At 39.9% G+C, this 18,854-nt stretch overlaps 1 protein-coding gene across 5 annotated transcripts in view; it reads right to left on the minus strand.

Annotated features, from left to right (window-relative positions):
* Positions 1 to 778: 778 nt before the first annotated feature.
* The window catches only part of cadm1a (cell adhesion molecule 1a), a 365,259-nt gene continuing 347,183 nt past the window's right edge, over positions 779 to 18,854 (minus strand). For all 5 annotated transcript variants that reach the window (XM_034889814.1, XM_034889817.1, XM_034889816.1 and 2 more), the window contains 2 exons: positions 5,550 to 5,678; positions 779 to 3,281 (listed from right to left, as the gene is read on the minus strand). In XM_034889814.1, the coding sequence (XP_034745705.1) occupies positions 3,163 to 3,281; positions 5,550 to 5,678 (248 nt within the window). In that variant the 3' untranslated portion in view covers positions 779 to 3,162. The remainder of the gene's footprint in view (positions 3,282 to 5,549; positions 5,679 to 18,854) is intronic.

An 18,854-nucleotide genomic window follows, 5' to 3' on the forward strand; every position in this document is an offset into this window, starting at 1 on the left:
TAACATGGCAATAAAGTATTGAATCTTGGATATGAGTGTCCACACAGCAAGCAACGGCATTAAGTCCCAATGACGTCTAGTGGCATATTAATAAAAATTAAGTATGTTTTTTCATTAGATATGATTGATGTTGATATATACCATATACATAAAATCAAAACCTGTCTGGTATGATGGAAAACCAAAAGTCTCAAGGGAAATCTGAGGTTACCAATAGAGCTATACGTAGGGCAACTTAAGAAAAGCAAGCCAATGAAGAAATGATCTTTACCACTCTTGCAGGAAAAAAGGCATCAATCAACAAAACACAAGCAAATCAGCACAGAACGTCTTTATCTGTATTTACAGTGTGCTTCTTTATGCCATGTACAGGTGTGTATGTTGTGAAATTTTCAAATGTATTTCTTCATTAGCAGGTGTTTTTTTGAGGTGCGTATTTTTTATGGAAATTAGCTCTACCTGTAGAACCAGAGTTACAATACAACTATAAAAAAGATCATGATGACTAAGTTTGGACACTCACAATGAAACAGTAATTCTTTTGACTCAGCTGAAACAAGGTATTTATGCCTAGTTGCTTGTTGATATGCATGCAAACTATATCAATACATTAAATGGCACCTATCTACATTTGATATGCAATGTTTTAAATCTCTGTTATTGATATAAGATGTATTCCCTGAATCTGAATCTCTAAAAATGAACTTTGTTACATCATGATGTATTTCATTCAGGAATAGATGCCGCAGGAATAGATGCCTTAATACTTGAGGAATGGTTGCAGCCACTGTTGGGTTTAATGATAGGTTCATCATTTGCATTGATAAAATGTTCAAAATGATGTAATATCATCGCACATAAAGCCTTTTCAACACATTGAAGGTGTACATTGAAATACAGACCTCCACCCTCCATCCACCCACAGCTGTCATATAGAGTCAGGACTCATTAAGAAAGCTGCTTGCTGTGTGAAAACATAACTTTGACAAAAAAATGCCATGAATAGACACTCAAGCCAAGACATTATTGTTACCTATGGATTACCACCATGGTGCACAATATATGTTCAGTTCAAAACAGTTAGTTTTGGCATTCCTCAGTACTCCCCAGCTGGCACAGCTAAATAGATCCTCATACAGTTTTGGCAGGTGATACATAAAGCAAGATAGAGGAAAAAAAAGAATGAGTTTTAGCATGTACATTCATGCAATAAACTATCAACTGTTTACAAAAACTGCTGCACCAAAGCAAAATATATTCAAAAGGTGTAATGTAAGCAGAAAGACTGGCCTGTCTCTCAGAATATTTCAGTACGAAGACATTTAGTCACCCCAACGTTGACTTGTTTTACATTTTGAAAAAACTCACAATGAGTGTGCAACAATAACATACCAAAACTTAAAAAAAAAAATGTCTTAGTAAGAATTAGTGTACAATGCAGCTGTGATTTCATTGGATTGATCTACATTTTATTGTGTGTCTGTGAGATCAACACACTGTAGGGAGGATGTTTTGCGCAGCTTATGTATTCCGTGAATAAATTTAAATGTGTTTTAGTCAACACATTATCACTCCCAACTTAACAAATACGGTTGCTTGGCCAGAACCCCTTGGCATTCAATCAATCAATCAATCAACTTTGTTGCTTTTTTATTATTATCTTCCCTATGTGGACTTCTTCCCTCTTTATACTACATCATCTCACTGTTCTGCAGCCAAACAGTTGAAAGCCCAGTGCGGCTCACACAGACGCTAAAGGGTACCTGGTATGTGGGTATGAGGTGCAGAGGGCCACTGACCAAGCTGCCATTTTGGATATGGAGTGAGAACGGTTGTTACAGTTTGGAGTTTGGTTAAGGCTGTTTCTCTTTCTGTTAAGTTATGTTAGCAGCATCTTTTGGCTACTGCTTGGCCAATGTTAATACCAAATATTTTTCAACAGCCATTTATTACCTAGACATTTTGACTTAGAGTCCGCCAAACAACTTTAATTTACTTGTCTTACTTTCCCATTGGTTAGAAATATATTCTAGACTATGAGCTGATTGAAATCAGTTAAATCTCATTATTAACACATCATCACAACTCAATAAAAGCTGGTGGGGGAACAGAGAGCTAAAATTTAGTCTCATAGAAGAAAAATAGCACTGAGCAGAGAAAGAATTCGAAACAACGAAATGGCAGCGCAATGAGGACAAATAATGTACCACTTCTCTTTACTGAGAAGGGTAATTGAGGAGAGGCAGCAGTAAATCTGCTCTAAAGAACAAACTGAAAAAACAAATGGAATAGGCCCAATAAAATAACTTTATATTATCCTTTGCCGCCTTCTTTTTTGAATATGTTTTGAATATGGTTGTGTTTAAGAGAGGGCAGGAAGAGCATATGCAGTACATCAAACCTGTTTCTCATTTATGTTCTTTGTACAATGATATGTAAAGCATTCCATGCATTTTTGGAGCTGTCAAAACTCCAGGGAAAAAAGAGTAGGGGAAGTAATGGTTTGAGACAAATCACAGTATACTGGAAGGAGTTTTTGTTATGCAGTGGAGGACACGTGTGCAGACACATTTAGCAAAATGAATAAAGTGGCTGTGTAATTTTACCCTCATACAAAAGCCAACAGCACATTGATGATTACGGGTGGAAAAGATGAAACAGGATAAAGGGGAGCAACAAGGTTATGCAAATCAGGATTAACACAAATCCAAAGTATGGATAGAACAAGGCACAGAATTTTCTGCAAATGGTTGAACTAAATAAAATTCGTACCAGCAGTTAGGGAGGAAGGTGTTGAATGGTGAAGCTCTCTACAGTGATTTCTGGCAACGTCTGGCACACCCATACCACCCCCAACCCCATCCCCTTCTCAGTTTACCAATAACCCGATCCCTCCCGCTTTTTGTCCTTTTTTGATTTTTAATTTTTTTTTACACACAAAACATTCCATCTACATCTGCAGACTAGACTAAACAACGGCTTAAAACCAGGCCTGTCTTTAAAACCCCATCTCTTTTCTACTCCTCGACCCCTCTACTCTCACTAAAAGTGATTCTAAACCACATTTAAATCCCTCCATCAAACCCCCCTCTCCATCTGCCCCAGCTCCAAAAACAGCTCTGTGTCCCAAAGAGGACACTAGAGTGAGGGGTCCTGCTTTGATTAGATGTAGTACTCTTTCTTTTCGTCCGAGTTGGTGTGGCCACCCTCTGCGTTGATGATGGCTGTATCTGCGTCCGCTGCATCGTCTGCTCCTTTGGCTTCGTGTGTGAAGTAGGTACCTGAGGAGAAGGGGATCAAGGACAGTGTCACAGACTGGGTAATAGCCTGCTGTGTAGATGATACCAAAGATTAAAATTTGCCTCTACATCCCACAGCACCTAATTATGCAAATCCGACTCCATGTGGCCATTTACACAAACCTTACACCAGCAAGCTGTACTATTCAGATTATACTTCATTTCCCCACTTTTTCATTCAAATGGGCACATGGAAACCAGGGTTTCCAAATGATCTTGAGTGCATGGCTCACACCTTCAAATTAACCTTGTCAAGTTCAGAGGAGGAAAAAAAAAAAGCTAGCGAGCTCCTTCAAACTTAATTTACAAGATTTATTCACATGCTATCACAGAAGAGGTTGATAACGAAGGCAATATTCAGATTGAATGGGGAAGGGGCACTTCAAATGCAAAAATAAAAGCACAAATGCTACTAGAATAGATGAAAACAAGGTGTGCCGTGGTGCTGTACCAAAGGGTTGGTGAAGGAATATGTTAGGATTGCATGTAAGAAAAGGGAAAATCCTATTTGTTTCCTTTTTGGTTTTAGATTCAATTTAACGTTATTGTCATTGCACATGGCACATGTACATAGCAATGAAACATCCGTTTTTTATGACAGATAAACTTGATTGATTCTAGTGTTTTTTACTGACACTAGGGCAACCGTCATCCTGCATCAGATATATTCTGAGACTTTTGGCAACACAACCTCAGTTTGAACAGTCACTTTAGAATTACACTGTCATCCACCCCCGTTGTCACTTAATACAACCCTACTCCCCCCTTTGTTCTCATGGTTATGGGTTTGTTCTCAAGGTAAGTGTTTAACTATGTAAGTAATAAATATGGAAAGTTTTAGACAGAGGTAGTTAAAAGTCACCCTCAACATCCTGTAATTGAACATGAATTATTTTCCTAAGTGACCTCAACTGGCTCCAGTCTCACATCTCAACATTTCTCTGCACAGGTTTGGCCACCATAAGAAGGCAAAAATTAATAAATCTTTTATCTCTTCACTTTCGTTATTGTTCTTTCATGAATATCTGGCATTCACTGAATTTTAAACAGCTTACTTGTACCATACCATTGCTCAAGTGCACCTTGGCAGTGACCAGGATGTGAACTGGCATCTCTCCAGCTACCAATCCACACTCCATCCTTTGGTACGTGCGGGGACTTGAACTTGCGGCCCACCAGTTGCCAACCCAACTCCCTACAGACTGAGCTACTGCTTGCCCATAAATGAGAAAATGTCTCTTTTACACCTTTAAAAAGCCTCATTTACAGTATTTCCTGTCTGAAGCGGTTAATGTGTCCAATTCCATTTGCTCCTGCATAAGAAATATCCTAAGTGTGAAATTTGTTATAGATTCTAATTATTTCTGTGTTATGAGGGCAGCATACAAGATGCGTTATACTATTCAGCAGGACTGAATGACTTTTTTTATCATCGGTAACTCATAACCTAATAGCTGTCTTTCCATTATTTAAGAAGGATGTAAAAGGAGGTTTTTACAGAAACAAAGCTACAGATGATCAAATTTATAGCTGGATGAATTCATTTGTGTTTTAGAGGCAAAAAGTATAACTTTGTTTAATGCTAACATTAAATCAACATTAATAATACATTATTTATATATATATATATATTTTAAAAAATCCCAACTTAACTTCCTAAAATATTCAAATCAGTATGTATAACACATTTGCTGTGTTTACTGTAGTCTGTCTAAACTATGTTTTCTGCACACAGCCCTCTCTGTAATTTTTTATCTGATGATGTTATTCCTTGATTTGGTTTTTGGTGTATGCTGTGTACTGAAACCAAATACAATTTATCCACATTGTAGACAGAAAGTCAGTTTAAGAGGGGGGGTATTTTACTCCATTGTAAATTCCCCTTTTTAAAGTTTTCTATTGCTGACATTCTTGATCTTCAACAAAGAAATAGAGGAGTCCCCCAGGTAATTTATTGAATCTATTGGTTTATGTTATGGCCATCAGTTTGAATCAACATTTTCAACTTTCTAACCATGCCAATGGTATATTTAAAATGCACCAACTTCAGGTTTTACTACAGTGACATGGCTGTAAATAAAGGCGGCAGGGTGGTGTGTTATTGGCTGACTGCACCAGTTTAGTGCTCTCTATCAGTGTTGGTGAGGCCAGTGTTTGCTCACTGCATGCTGTATACAATAATCATGCCCAATGCAGCTTTAGTTTGTGAAAAATTAAAATGAGTAGTTTTAGTATTTTCAGCTTCACTACCTTTGTGTCTTGCAAAGTAGCGCCCCAAGACGATGAGTAGACAGAGCATGGCGAAGACGACCACGGCCACCACTCCTCCAATCACGGCATGGTCCACCGTTCTGGGTGCTCCTTCTCCAGCTCGGGAATCTGAAAGCAAAGGAAAAGAAACTCAGTGTGGATAGACAACAGTACTCAGTGTTGTGTGGTCTGCCGCCCCATCCCTACTGGCGCTGTCTGAAAGTTAAATGAGATAGAGATGTACATTATGCTTTAAATACAGGAACACTGGAGCTTCAATGCCTAAGTAATGCTGCTTTAACCACACTGTAAACGTTTATGCCATTAACAGAACTGATTGAAAGGATTTTTGACCATTGGCGAGGTCATAGTTTATATCGACGACGTTTCATTTACGGGATTATTCCGGTGTTGCAGGAGGTTCCGCCAGATTTACCTCATTTTCATTCAGATGTGCTTCACCTTCCACTTTCTTTGTGTTGGCATTCTAAACTCTGGTGGATTTATGAGGACTATGGTTAACTGCTCCTCAGATCTCTGCGAGATAAATCCAGACAGCTAGCTAGACTATCTGTTGCTCTAATTTTAGAACGTACATGTTCTACCAAAACAAGTTCCTTCCTGAGGTTATTTTGCAGGGGCAACCTTATTGCGTTCAACAATTGTGATTGGTTTTTAAAAAAAGCCAATAAACCAGAGCATGTTTTGTTCAATCCCTGAATGTTGTATGGACTAGCCAAACTTTTCTTTGCAGCGCTGTGGAGACAGGTCTGGCAATGCGAGACTACCAAGGTCATAACCCATTCCCTGTACTACTACACTGGTTGGCAGAACTGCCCAGTCTAAAATAGTGATTTATCTTTTACTCATGAACAGTGGGAACGTACTGTATGCCAACAAGACTGTTTGGAGACAAAGAACACCAGAAAGATTGTTGTTGGTTGAGGGTTGTTCACAAAGAGTGCAGTATCTTTGCTGGACTAACATGTTCACGTGAATCCCAACATAATTATGTCCAAATCCCAGATTCTAACCCCCTAAACCCATTTTATCCACACCTAATACACATAATAATTTTACACGTTATACTTAAACTTAACCATCTCAAGTCTTCTCTGTTTGCCTTAACCCAAATATGTGGTATACACTGGATGGATTGTTGTTTTTATCAGAAGGTTGATTTGTCCATTATTTTGTGTTCCATTCATTGGTTCAGATTTAAATACCTAGAAGTATTATACTGCAACGTCTCTTCTTTCGGTATTCTTTGTTTCCAACTAGCAAGATGTTATGAGCAGTCCTTTTTTCCATCTGGTTGACATTTTAATAACCACTCTACTAAATTGCAACAACAATAACAGTTTGGATTGCAATCAGGAATTGATTAAACTGAGGAGGATAAGAATTATAATGTTCCTGCTGGACTGTGAGGAAATCACTCAGGGACACATTTACAAAGAGAATGGCGTCGCGTGAATGTGTACTGCGGTTTTCATTGAGTCAGCGCCTGATTTAAGGCAGAAGCTTATGACGCACTCAGATCCTGGTACTGCCCTAGATGCACTCTGAAGGAGACCTCATTACTATTATTCTGAATATAACTCATAACATTATGTTCTCACAATCCAACTCTATTAATTTATAAAAGCCTGATGTCTTCATATCTGTATGTAAAAATCAGTTTTAGGTATATATAGGCAGGGGTTAGGGTTAGGGTGTGGCCTTTCTGTGTGGAGTTTGCATGTTTTCCCCGTGCCTGCGTGAGTTTCCTCCAGGGTCTCCAGCTTCCTCTTACAGTCTTTACGACTTTTGACCGGCCTAGGGTGCACCCTGCCTGTCACCCAACCTCAGCTAGGATTGGCTCCTTAACAATCTATTTGACATGTTTCTTGCATCAAACTTCAGTTGAATGTTTGGAAAAAGAGAAAATCACAGAAGACATCTTTTGAAGACATTTTAATGGGGCCAGGCACACAAAACATTCACAGAATTTATGATCATGTGTTTTAAGCAGTAAGTTAAAAACTGCTATGTAAGAGCTACTGATCAAGTGTAGGCAGAGATGGGAAGTACTCTAGTTGATTTTTTTAGATATTTTTAATTTACTTTACTAATAATTTCTGTGCCAACTACTTTTACTCCTTGCTTTTTTAACACAAATATCGGTACTTTCTACTCCTTATGTTTTACAAAAGTGGCTTGTTACTTTAGTTTAAATTAATTTCAGTGGCGTTACCATTATTATTTTTTGTGTCATCAATACCGAATTCCGACTGGATGGGATTTAGTGGTTAAATTGGGCCGGGGCTCTTTGGGGCTCAGCCCCGGCACATGAGCTCATTTGTGTCCCAATGTGGCTGCTTGCAGTTTGTTGCCTACTGGAAATATGTCACATAACATTTGATGAAAGTGATGCTTTTGAAAACATGTCATCATGTCTATTTTGTCTCGATGGAGATGAGATGAAAACAATCGGAACACCCGCGCAGGGCAACGGACAATTCACCACTGCAGGTCAACAACATAACGCCTAGTGTCTACGGCAGGATCAACAGATAAAATGGGTGGAGCCCGGTGCTCGGAGCTCCAATGGCCGCTACGAGTTCACGTCACTGACCAAGCCGTTGAACCGGTCCTCGCCATCGCATCTCCTCCAGCAGCAGGGCTCCCAGCCCCACTCAGCGTGTGTGTGTGTGTGTGTGTGTGTGTGTGTGTGTGTGTCTGTGTGTACTAGCAGCCAAGTAAAGAGAGAGAATGGGATAAGGAAGTTTGTGTGAGGTCGACCCTTCTTTAACTGTCTATGGGTAGACCTGGTCCCCACAAACCCAAGTCTTCTCAGCTGTTGCTACTGTCATATGCTGCACTGTCACTTCATGTGACACATTATGTTAGGCACATTATATGGGTCACTTCTTATATCCTAACAAGGTAATACAATGTATAATCAAGTGATGACCGACTAACATGTTAGTACATGCTATATGCCCTCTGTAGATACTACAACAATGCAAAGTATAGGCTCATAACCTTGCAGTTTACACATGTAACGTAAGACTCAATTTCTCCATTCCTTTGCAAAAAACTCCAGTAGTAAAGTAGTAAAGTGTAGTTAAGTGAGAGGGACGAGTAGAGGTGGTGGATGAGAGAAGATGACTTACGTGGCTTAAGTGTAGTTTTGAGATGTGACCTGGAATTAGTTTGCTAGTCACATAGCACTTTGGTATCTAATGCATTGTCTTCACTACTAATGTATTTTGTGCTTTGAGCTTATTAAGATACCATTACGCCATACACTTAACCTTCACTTCTTAGCTAATGCCTTTTTTAAAGACAAGAAAATGGGGAACGCCAGAAAAAGTAAAGTTAGGACGTTGAATAACAGCCCGTTTTTTGGCAATCAGTTCACGTAGAGGAAACCATCAGCCTCCACCATCCATTAGCTGGAGTAACTCACTCAAACCCCTCCACATGCTTCTCCTGCCTAGTTCTACACTCAAGGGATTTACTGACTTGGCTCCAGGAAAAAGAAGCAGCAGGCCACAATTTATTAACGAACAACAGTAACAGAGAGAGAAACATCACGGATAACATCAGCTACCGCCCACATCTAAACTCCTGCCTTACCCAACCTGCAGGAATAAAAGAGGGAGGAGGGTGAGGGAGAGCAGTGCCTCCTGTCAAACTCAACAAAACATTCCATGATAGATCTAATAGGTTATTTTGACTTCAGATTTTCTTTTTTAGTGCTGGGCAGATTCAATTAAACTAAGCAGGAATCCCTCTGACATCCAATTCGCTCTTGTCAGGCTGCTAAAGCTGTGCTTTAACACACTTTCCTATTACGATGTTAATGTGGACTTTGGCTTTGGGGGAAGTGGGAGTGTGTGTATTTGGTGTGTGCGGTGTGGTCAGTGTGGTGGCTTGGAAGGTTGCAGAAAAATAATTCTTGGTTGTCTAAATCAAACGTTTCTGGTTTAAATTCATTTAAGAGGAAGGGGAAAAGAGAACATCAAAGTCTCCACAACGAGTTCACACGTCTACATCATATCGTGTGTTGCTTCATTCCATAATAAGCTCTGCCGTGTGGATTAATCTGTGTAAACAAGTTGAGCCTTAGAGCCTTACCAGTAATGGGGCTAGTCTGGGCTGTTGGTGGTGCTAGAGGGAAGGTTCTGGGGTCATCAAAACCTCTTCCTATTCTGAAGAAGCAGACATATCCACAGCAAACTGCATGGAAATCAAATTGCACCCCCCAAATTGCTTTAAGAAATCCTTGAGTCTGACAGCTTGTTCCAGCTCTTCATTCAAGTTATAATACTTACACTAAGGGATATAGTCAAACCCAAGTGATCCTAAAAAAAGGTTTTATATCCTTCAAAAATAAATATTGTAGCCTATGTCTTATGCACCACTTCTTTTTAAAATCAAAGTTCAGCCTGACATTTGTTATCTTTGGAAACTTTGGGGTCTCCACTAGAATTTAAAATGAAGCTCTGTGGGTTTGAAGAGGTTGATTTTCAAAATACCTGGCAAGGTGCCATGTTTTTCAAGAAAAAAGATATGAGAGTTGGGAGAAACAAAAAGATCAAAACAATTCACAGGAATCTTCTTGTGGGGACCATGAATATTAATAATTGTATGGCTACCTGCTGACTAGTAAAGGATTGTCAGCATAGATATCAAACCATTTTATATCTATGACTGTCAGACCAAATGATTGATAACACAGTGGGCTGGGTAAATCCAGTTTAATACAACTTGGGTAACCCAGTAAAAAACAACAAAATTGTACTAATGTGCTGAATTACTTACGTGGTCGTTTTTTACTGAAAATGATCTCCATAGCTAAAAAAATAAGACCGAGTTGTAATAATGATCCTCGAGCTTCACTGTCAGGTAGTATTTGTAATATTTTTTGTAATTTAATCCAATTACATTTTTTTCCTGTATTAACTGGCATATCCTTTGTTCCTTTGTTCTGGGTGGAATTTAAATATAATATAAGAAACAAACCTTGAATATCTAAGCTAAGTAGAAATGTATTTGTCCCCGAAGGTGGAATCTCAAATATGGGTGTTAATGAATCCAGCAGTACTCTTATCATCTTTATTAGAACTGACAGTTTGTTAATATGTATGTTTTTGTCATCTCATTTTGCAGCACTTTGAACTCAAGAGAAAAATGTATTAATAATCTACATGGCAGAAAACTGCAGATCTACTTTCTCTTATGGTAACACCTCTTGTGCTCTATCTAAAAACAAAAAAATAATATTCATTGTTGTGACAGACAGACTTTTTATAACTTGATGTTCACGTTTATGCTGTTACCTTCAGTACACTGTTTTTTATTACTGATTGCATAGTCTCGCAACAACGGATGGGCATATCGACCTGGATGTAGTCTTGCTTTACCAGACCTCCTCCACCGCCCTGCAGAGGAGGGTCAGGCTAGACCACACAGAATGCCAGGATGGGAGAAAAATGTGCTCTGGTTTATTGGCATTTCTTTAAACCAATCAAAATCGTCATGGGTGGTGCTAAGCGCCGGACGGAGCAACCTAAATAGCCTCAGGAAGGAACTTGTTTTGGTGGAACAAGTATTTTTAAAGGTTGTCAGATTGGACAGATAGTTTAGCAAGCTGTCTGGATTCACCGTGCAGAGATCTGATGAGCAGTTTACAATAGTCCTCATAAATCCACTGGAGTTTATAATTCCAACAAAAAGAAAGTGAAAGGCGACAAACTTCCGGCCAAAATGGAAGAACATTTGGCGGAATTTCCGGCAGCGCCAAAACAAACCCGGAAATAAATCAATATAGACTTCTAATTGTGCAATGGCAGCCTTGAATCCTCTTTTCTATTCCCAGTTTGATTGCAACAAAGTCTTCTTAAATGAGGATTTGTTTTAAAAAATTTGATGAAGAATTAAATGTATGATTTAATCATTAGAAACACATCTTACGTCTCATTACCAAAATCAGTGAGCTCAACTTGTTTGCTGGATCTTGACCTTTGCAGGTCAGTTATTCTGCAACAATATAAAGAGTTCTTGCTGGAATGGCAAAGCCAACAATTTCTGTCATAATCAAACAAACAAAAAATAAAAGAGGGTTGTTTCTATATTTAAAGAGGCCTTTTTGTAAGCTTGAAAAACTGTCTGGATGACAGATGCAGAGCATGTGCTGTCACTTTCTGGGAGCACTCAGTCCCAATGATCCCATATAAAGCAATTTGCATGTCAAATCAGTGAGTATCACTTATGAGCAATTACTGTCATCTCCTGAAATACAGTATATTTGTGTTATTGTCTCACATAGAGAGAAAAACCTCAAATTGCTCAGGTTGTTGTCTTAGCAATCAAAGAAATGCAAAGGGCTCAAAGTCACCTATTCTCAGGTTAAGTGAACCACCATCTACCGCTGATACGATGGAGCAACAGGCAAAGCCCATGTGGAGCACTATGCAAAGCACCATGCGGAGCCTCATGTGGAGCACCATGCAGAGCACCATAACAGACGTCCCAGAGCTCTGTAGCGGCAAAACACATCTACTAACTGGCGCTGATATGACAAGCTGTGCAGGAGGTCTTTATCCGGCGTCCACTGCCGCTAGGCTTCCTCAAGCTAGCAGCCAGCCACTGTAGCCAACGTCACGATACCAGCCGGCGGACTACTGGTATTGTACAATCTTAAATTTTATAGCATTGGTTAGTGAGCTTGTTCAAGAGTTATTCTCCCAACTAGTGGACAAACACTAATTAATGCAGCTTTAAAGCAAAAAGGGATAGTTTGTAGAAGTTGCTCTGTTGGAGGCTGCAAAGAGATAGCCTTGCTCCGCCCTCCTATCTACTTCCGCTCAATTTCAATTTTCCTTTAGTACACCGTCTGGGTTTGCGTTATATTTGCGGGTTTTCTCCGGCCAAATATTTTACAGTGCAATCAGCAAACAGGGGGAGTGTCCGAGTACGTTGACATTGAGGTTCGGTAACCTTCAGTGAGTTCCGTACTACTGGCGGGTAAGAAAGCTGTGAACAAATCCATTCGGTCCGTTGTGGCAACGGTGCTGATTATCCAGAAGTCAAAGCCCGAGCAAGAACAATCTTTGCTGAGTTTTGTTGGTGGCCATTATGTTGTGGCCCTCGTCCTCATGGTGTTTGGGAAAAAGTTTGATTTTCCGTCAGTGGTGAAGGAGTTAGCTAAGGCTAACGTTAGCGATGCCAAGCCGACATCACCACCGAACGTTAGCAATAGGTTATGGCAGATCCAGAGTGGCTCTGGGCAGATCCAATAGTTTTAAAGTTCAAGTACCCGCCTTTAAGGAAGTTAACCCTTGTCAATGGAGAGCGGCCAGACTCTCTATACAGATGAAATGTAAAAGAGTCTGGTAGGACCAGGCTAGCGAAGAGAGGGATTTAATGATGATCTTATAGACAATAAACAAGGGGTGCAGGGATGTTATAATTATTGACGGTATGAACATCATTTCAGCAGGATTTGTGTTCTGGGTACCATTTATGTTAACAACAAATGTCATGGGAGTATGGTCTTGTTACTTGGTTGTACGACTAACCAACAAGTACAAACAAGTGTAGTGAGCACCTAAACCATGTAACATTTGGCCTATCCACATACAACTGGAAGTGTTTTCTTAAACATTCATTTACACATAATCATAACCAAGTGCCTACATTTAATGTAATAGTTGCAGAATCAAGTTTTAAGTTTTCGTGTTGCGTCCATTTCAGTTTTAACTCTGACACAAATTGCAGTCTCCCTTTGAAATGTGCCTGAAATATAAATGATTAATCACGAATGGGCTTCAAATGAGGTATCCACAGGGCTAAACAAAGCATGCAACAGTCAATCAAGAGTAGTCATTTTAGAAGGGAGAGAAACGCCCACCTTAAGTGGGAACGTGGAGTGTCTCATTTTCATAGGACATTTTGACAGAGGCTTGATTTGAGAGAGAGGGGAGATCTCCTAATTGGATCTTCTAATCTGCTAATTACCATTAGAGATTCCACTGGTGTGCCTGTCCTGCCTGCAGATAGAAGGGCTATCAGGAAAATAGCAGCACTATATGGGTGGGATGTCATAAGAGCACATTGGCTTTTCAAGATTCACTTCCATTGCCCACAACACTCTCGGTTAAAAAGTGAATGTAATTAAAGTCCCAATGAACCTATTCATTGAACCTATTTAAAAATGTCAGTTAAATCCTTTGCCTCTCAGGCAGCGCACTACACTGTGTACATACAGAGTGACTTGGCCTAAGATTTATTGAGTATTTCTGAAAAGGTCCAAAAGGGTTTCACTTTAAAAAGACAGCAGTGCCATAACAAAAAAACATAGCTAGGGGGTCAAAATAAAGTTGAAGATTAAAATAAAATCAATGTCATACAACACTGATTTCAGCAGTGATTTGAGACATTTCTGGCTTACCAGCCTCAGTGATCACTGACTCTGAAATGGGTTGTCTGTTATTAAAGGTCTCATTACTTTTATAATTTTTCTGTTACAGTGACTGGAAAAAAAACGCTGCTTGAGGAACTCAACATGTCATATTAAAAGAATACTCCAGTTTTTCAGAATTGCTCTTGTTTTAATTTGGAGGGCTCTCAAGTGACAGGTGTATAAAATAAGGAAAGTCAAAATGTCAAGATGCAGCATAGTCCAAAATATCCTAACTTTTAGGATATCAAACTCCAGAAAAATTGAACCTACATTTCCTATAATGCAAAGAACAGCATCTCTATATCATTAGAGTGATTTTATGCTACTTTGTGTGTAAAATTAGAGCTGGGTCCTAAATGATCTAATAAGATCATGAAGGAATGAAGAGAGGCATTAAAATAAACCACAAGGTCAGATGTAACATGACACAAATGGCAGCATAACCATCACACCTTTTCATTAAAAATGTAAGATGATGAAAATAAACAAATTGTACTCAAAGCTACAGTGCATAGTTTCCGCCGCCCCCATGAGTAATTCTAAGTAATGACATAGAAACTGTTGGCGTGTCCACATGATACAAGCCTTCCGGGAAGGCTAACATCACCGACCCCTCCTCCACGCAGTTGCTAGTAGCCAAGGAGGACACGGAGGATTGAATAGACATGATTCAATTCAATTTCAATTTTATTTTATTCATAGCATCAATTTATAACAAGAGTTATTTTGAGAAACTTTACAGATAGAGTAGGTCTAGGACAGACCCAGGCCCTTGGTAGACTGTGTCTGACGGGCCGGTTGGGGTTGAAATGAATAATGGCAATAATAGTAATAGTGAAAGATAATGGAACACTGACTAAAAATAGTAGTTTGTAGTAGTTCATGGCATAGCAGGGCACTGCACCGCAGAGCGTAGCAGGATGTAACGGGGCATCGCAGGCCGTGTAGCAGGACCACAGCAACAGCTGCAACCATGATTTTGGAGCCTGATCCAAGGAAACATGCTGGGGGAAAAAGAACATAAGGACTCCGGGGAACGACTCCCCAGAGCTAGGTTAGTAACAGGCATTTCTGGGACATAGATGTACACAAATGGAAAGATAAAGGAGAGAGGAGCTCAGTGTGTCAAAGGACGTCCCCCGACAGTCTGAAACTATTACAGCAGGACTAAGAGAGACAGCGTAAAGAGAGAAGCCTGGTCAGGCTGTACTGCCCTGCCCCTCTCTAGTTTTATTAGATTATTGATTATATGGTAGATGAATCTGACAACTATGGCGGGAAGCAGGGGGGCTGGGTTAGGCGAACGCTGTGTCTTCTTACTCCCCAACTAGATGCTTTATCAAAGAGGAAAGTTTGAAGTTTACTCTTAAATGTGGTGACAGATTCTGGCCCCAAACCCAGACCGGAAGCTGATTCCAAAAGAGAGAAGCCTGATAGCTGAAGGCTCTGGTTCCCAACCTACTTTAAGAGACTCTAGGAACCACAAGAAACTCTGAGTTCTGGGAGTGCAGTGCTCTAGTGGAACAATTAGGCACTAAGACCTCTTCGAGATAAGATGGTGCTTGACCATTTAGAGCTTTGTAGGTCAGGAGAAGGATTTTAAATTTAAACTTGTGTTATAGAAAGCCAATGCAGAGAAGCTAATACAGGAGAAATATGATCTCTTCTTAGTTCTTGTCAAAACACGTGCTGAAGCATTCTGGATCAGCTGGAGAGTCTTAAGGGACTTATTTGAGCATCCTGATAATAAAGAATTACAATAGTCCTGCCTGGAAGTAACAAATGCATGGACTAGCTTTTCAGCATTGTTTTGAGACAAAGATGAAAAAAGGCTGTTCTTGAGGTTTGTTTTAGATGGGCATTAAAGGATATATCCTGATCAAAACTATCTCCTAGATTTCTGACAGTAGTGCTAGAAGCCGGGATGATGCCATGCTGATTAGCTGTATCCCTAGATAATTAAGTTTGGAGGTGTTTAGGTTCCAGCACAATAACTTCAGTTTTGTCTGAGTTTAACATCAGTTTTATCATTGCAGTGGTAGTTTTAATTCCACTTAGGTTCTTAAGTATAGCCCCTTTTTTTTATTTAACCGATCTGAGTTGTGGGACATACCACCGTGGCTATGAGTGGGAAACTGCCTCACCTCATTGCACTGCACCTCTGATTACTAATATCAGACTTGGGTTGTCGTGGTTTATGGCCGATAATAGACCCCGTCAGATTTTTTGATATGAGTGCAACTCCGTCCAAAGTGCAAAAAATGCCATCTCTCCTAATTAGGCCAGGCTTTCCCCAGAACAAAATCCAGTTGTCTACGAAGGCCACATCATTAGCTGGGCACCACCCTGACAACCAGCGGTGGAAGTATGACATGCGGCTGTACATGTCACCACTGATCAGGTTTGGCAGGGGTTAAGAGAAAACCACTGAGTCCTACGTTATCTTTTTATATGCACAAAGTGACTCATCATTAATTTCAGTGATCTCCGATGTGCGTAATTTGGTATCATTACCACCTACATGAAGTATAATCTTACTGTATTTACGGTTATCTTTAGCCACCATCTTTAGATAGGATTCTATATCGCCTGCTCTGGCCCTAGGGACGCAGCATGGAATAACCAGACTTGGTGTTACTGAGTGGGGAGTAACTGTTAGAAGGGCGAAGATGTTGGCGGGCAGCCATAGGCTCCGATTTGGAGCGGCCGCCGCTGTGTGCACTCCCCGGTTTGAAGCGAGTGCTTCTTTTGGGCAGTCACCCACTCGCCCGGCTGCTTGGGGTCTGCCGAGGGGTTGCTAACAGAAGCTGCGGTATGTTGGTCCGCAGCAGCTATGGGGCGCTGGCTATATTCAAAAGCATATGATTTTAATTCCATGGTGCAGAGCCATGCCTCAAACTCACTAAGCCTCGCTTCTAGAGCAGCAACTACATTACTACATTTATTACATGTACCGTCATCACTAAAGCAGGCAGAGGAATAGCTAAACATTTGACACACAGAGCAAGAGAGAGCAGGAGAGGGACAGGAATTAACCATAGCTAATGGCTAAGCTGGAATAGCTAAAAGCGTTCTAACAATTGAGATCTGCAATTGAGTTGCTGTAGGATAATGAAACTATAAGTGCTTGAGTATAACTAGTGATTAAATACAATCAGACACTTAGCCACAAGATTTCAGCAATAAAGCAGTGTTGAGTAAATTTTTGCTGGAGCAGAAAAGTAGCATCCGTGAATTAAACAAATGCTTATGCCTGTGCCCCGATGATGCTGGCTCTAAGCAAAGCAAGTGTAGTTTAATGCACAACACTCTCCAATTCCAGGCACTTAGCCTCCAGATTTAAACAATAAAGCAGAGTTCAGTAAGTTTACCCTGGAGCAGAAAAATAGCGTCGGTGAGATTGGAGCACCGGAAATGAACTTACCGTAAACTTCAGCGTCTGATGATGGACTCTTCAGAAGAGGTAAATATCTTCACTCATTCTGCGCGCCAAAATGACACAATCTTCTGTACCTGGCCATACTGAGAAACACAGAGTTTTCTGGCGCTGATAGTCTTAATTAGCTTTGTACCAACTCATTTGGCAATGGCTTGAATGTAGTGGACGTTCATTAATATCAAAAGATATGCACTAAAATTTAAATGTATGATCAGCAGCCTTTACCATAGATTCAATTACTTCCTTAAATCATTACTGGATGTGGAGGGAGGGGAGCGATGTACTGTAACACTTAGATTTGTTGAAACAACGAGGAACTTATTTCTTCAGATCAGGAGCAGTAAGATTCGAGGCAGGCTACGCTAGCCGAATGACAGAATAATGGTTTCAAGGCAATAATTATTTTTGCTCAAACAATAAAAAGAAGATTTAATATTAGAAACGAAATGGTGACTTCACAGGGAATCTTAACAGACTTTCCTTCTGAGTTCCGAAATTACAAGAGACATTTTTTCGTTGGGCTTCTTTTTTAAATTATCTTTTCTACACTTGTGCAGATTAGAATTGGGAGGGGGGTGTTACATCATTTTGCTGTAATTCAATTAGACAAAGCAAAGAGGACAGTGACACTTCATTTCATTATGAATTCACATCTTTTTTCATTCTGTAATTATTTCTTTTTTGCAGCAAAACGTTAGTTGTAATTAGCAGTTATAGAACAGCATTGTCTACCGAAAATAACACATCATCACCAGTTTTCAACTCTGGGCCTTCTTTTTAAAATAGAAAGCTCAAACACAGGTGAAAAACAAACTCAGGCAATGTTCAAAAAGAGATTGAATATTGTCTAATTTACATCTGGCAGGCAGGTGTGTAGGATAATGTCATACAAAAGAAGCTGGTATTTCTTTTTTGGTTCAGTTAATCCTCATGTAACATATAGCTTTGTGTATGTAATGAATTATATGTTTCGGTGCCAAGCAATACAGTCATGAGAAGGAAAGCAAATTTTCCAACTCGTTTCAGAAATAAGCCAATAGTGCGTTTATCTCCTAAGAAAGCTTGCACCTTGTCTTTTTTTTCTTTTCTTCTGATGGAGCTATTCATCATTTATCTAATCACAGTCAGTTTTCATCCAAAATGTAATATAATTATGGGCTATAACGGTTCTCAGGATATTAAGCTGTATCTAGGCCACGGCTAGCTCAATAAACACCTTCTAATAATGGCTTTTAGTGGTCTCAGGAGTCACTTATCCAAACACATTGAGGACTCTCTATGGCTCCCTAGGCCAAATGAGTTTGCAGCTTGTTGCAGAGACGCACATCAGTCCTGGTAATGGGGACAATGTTAGGAGGGAAAAGGAGAAGGATCTTCTCTCCATCCACCAGACTGTCCTTTCTTCTCTCAT

This window comes from Etheostoma cragini, chromosome 13 (genome assembly GCF_013103735.1).
Source record: "Etheostoma cragini isolate CJK2018 chromosome 13, CSU_Ecrag_1.0, whole genome shotgun sequence".
Lineage (NCBI taxonomy): Eukaryota > Metazoa > Chordata > Actinopteri > Perciformes > Percidae > Etheostoma > Etheostoma cragini.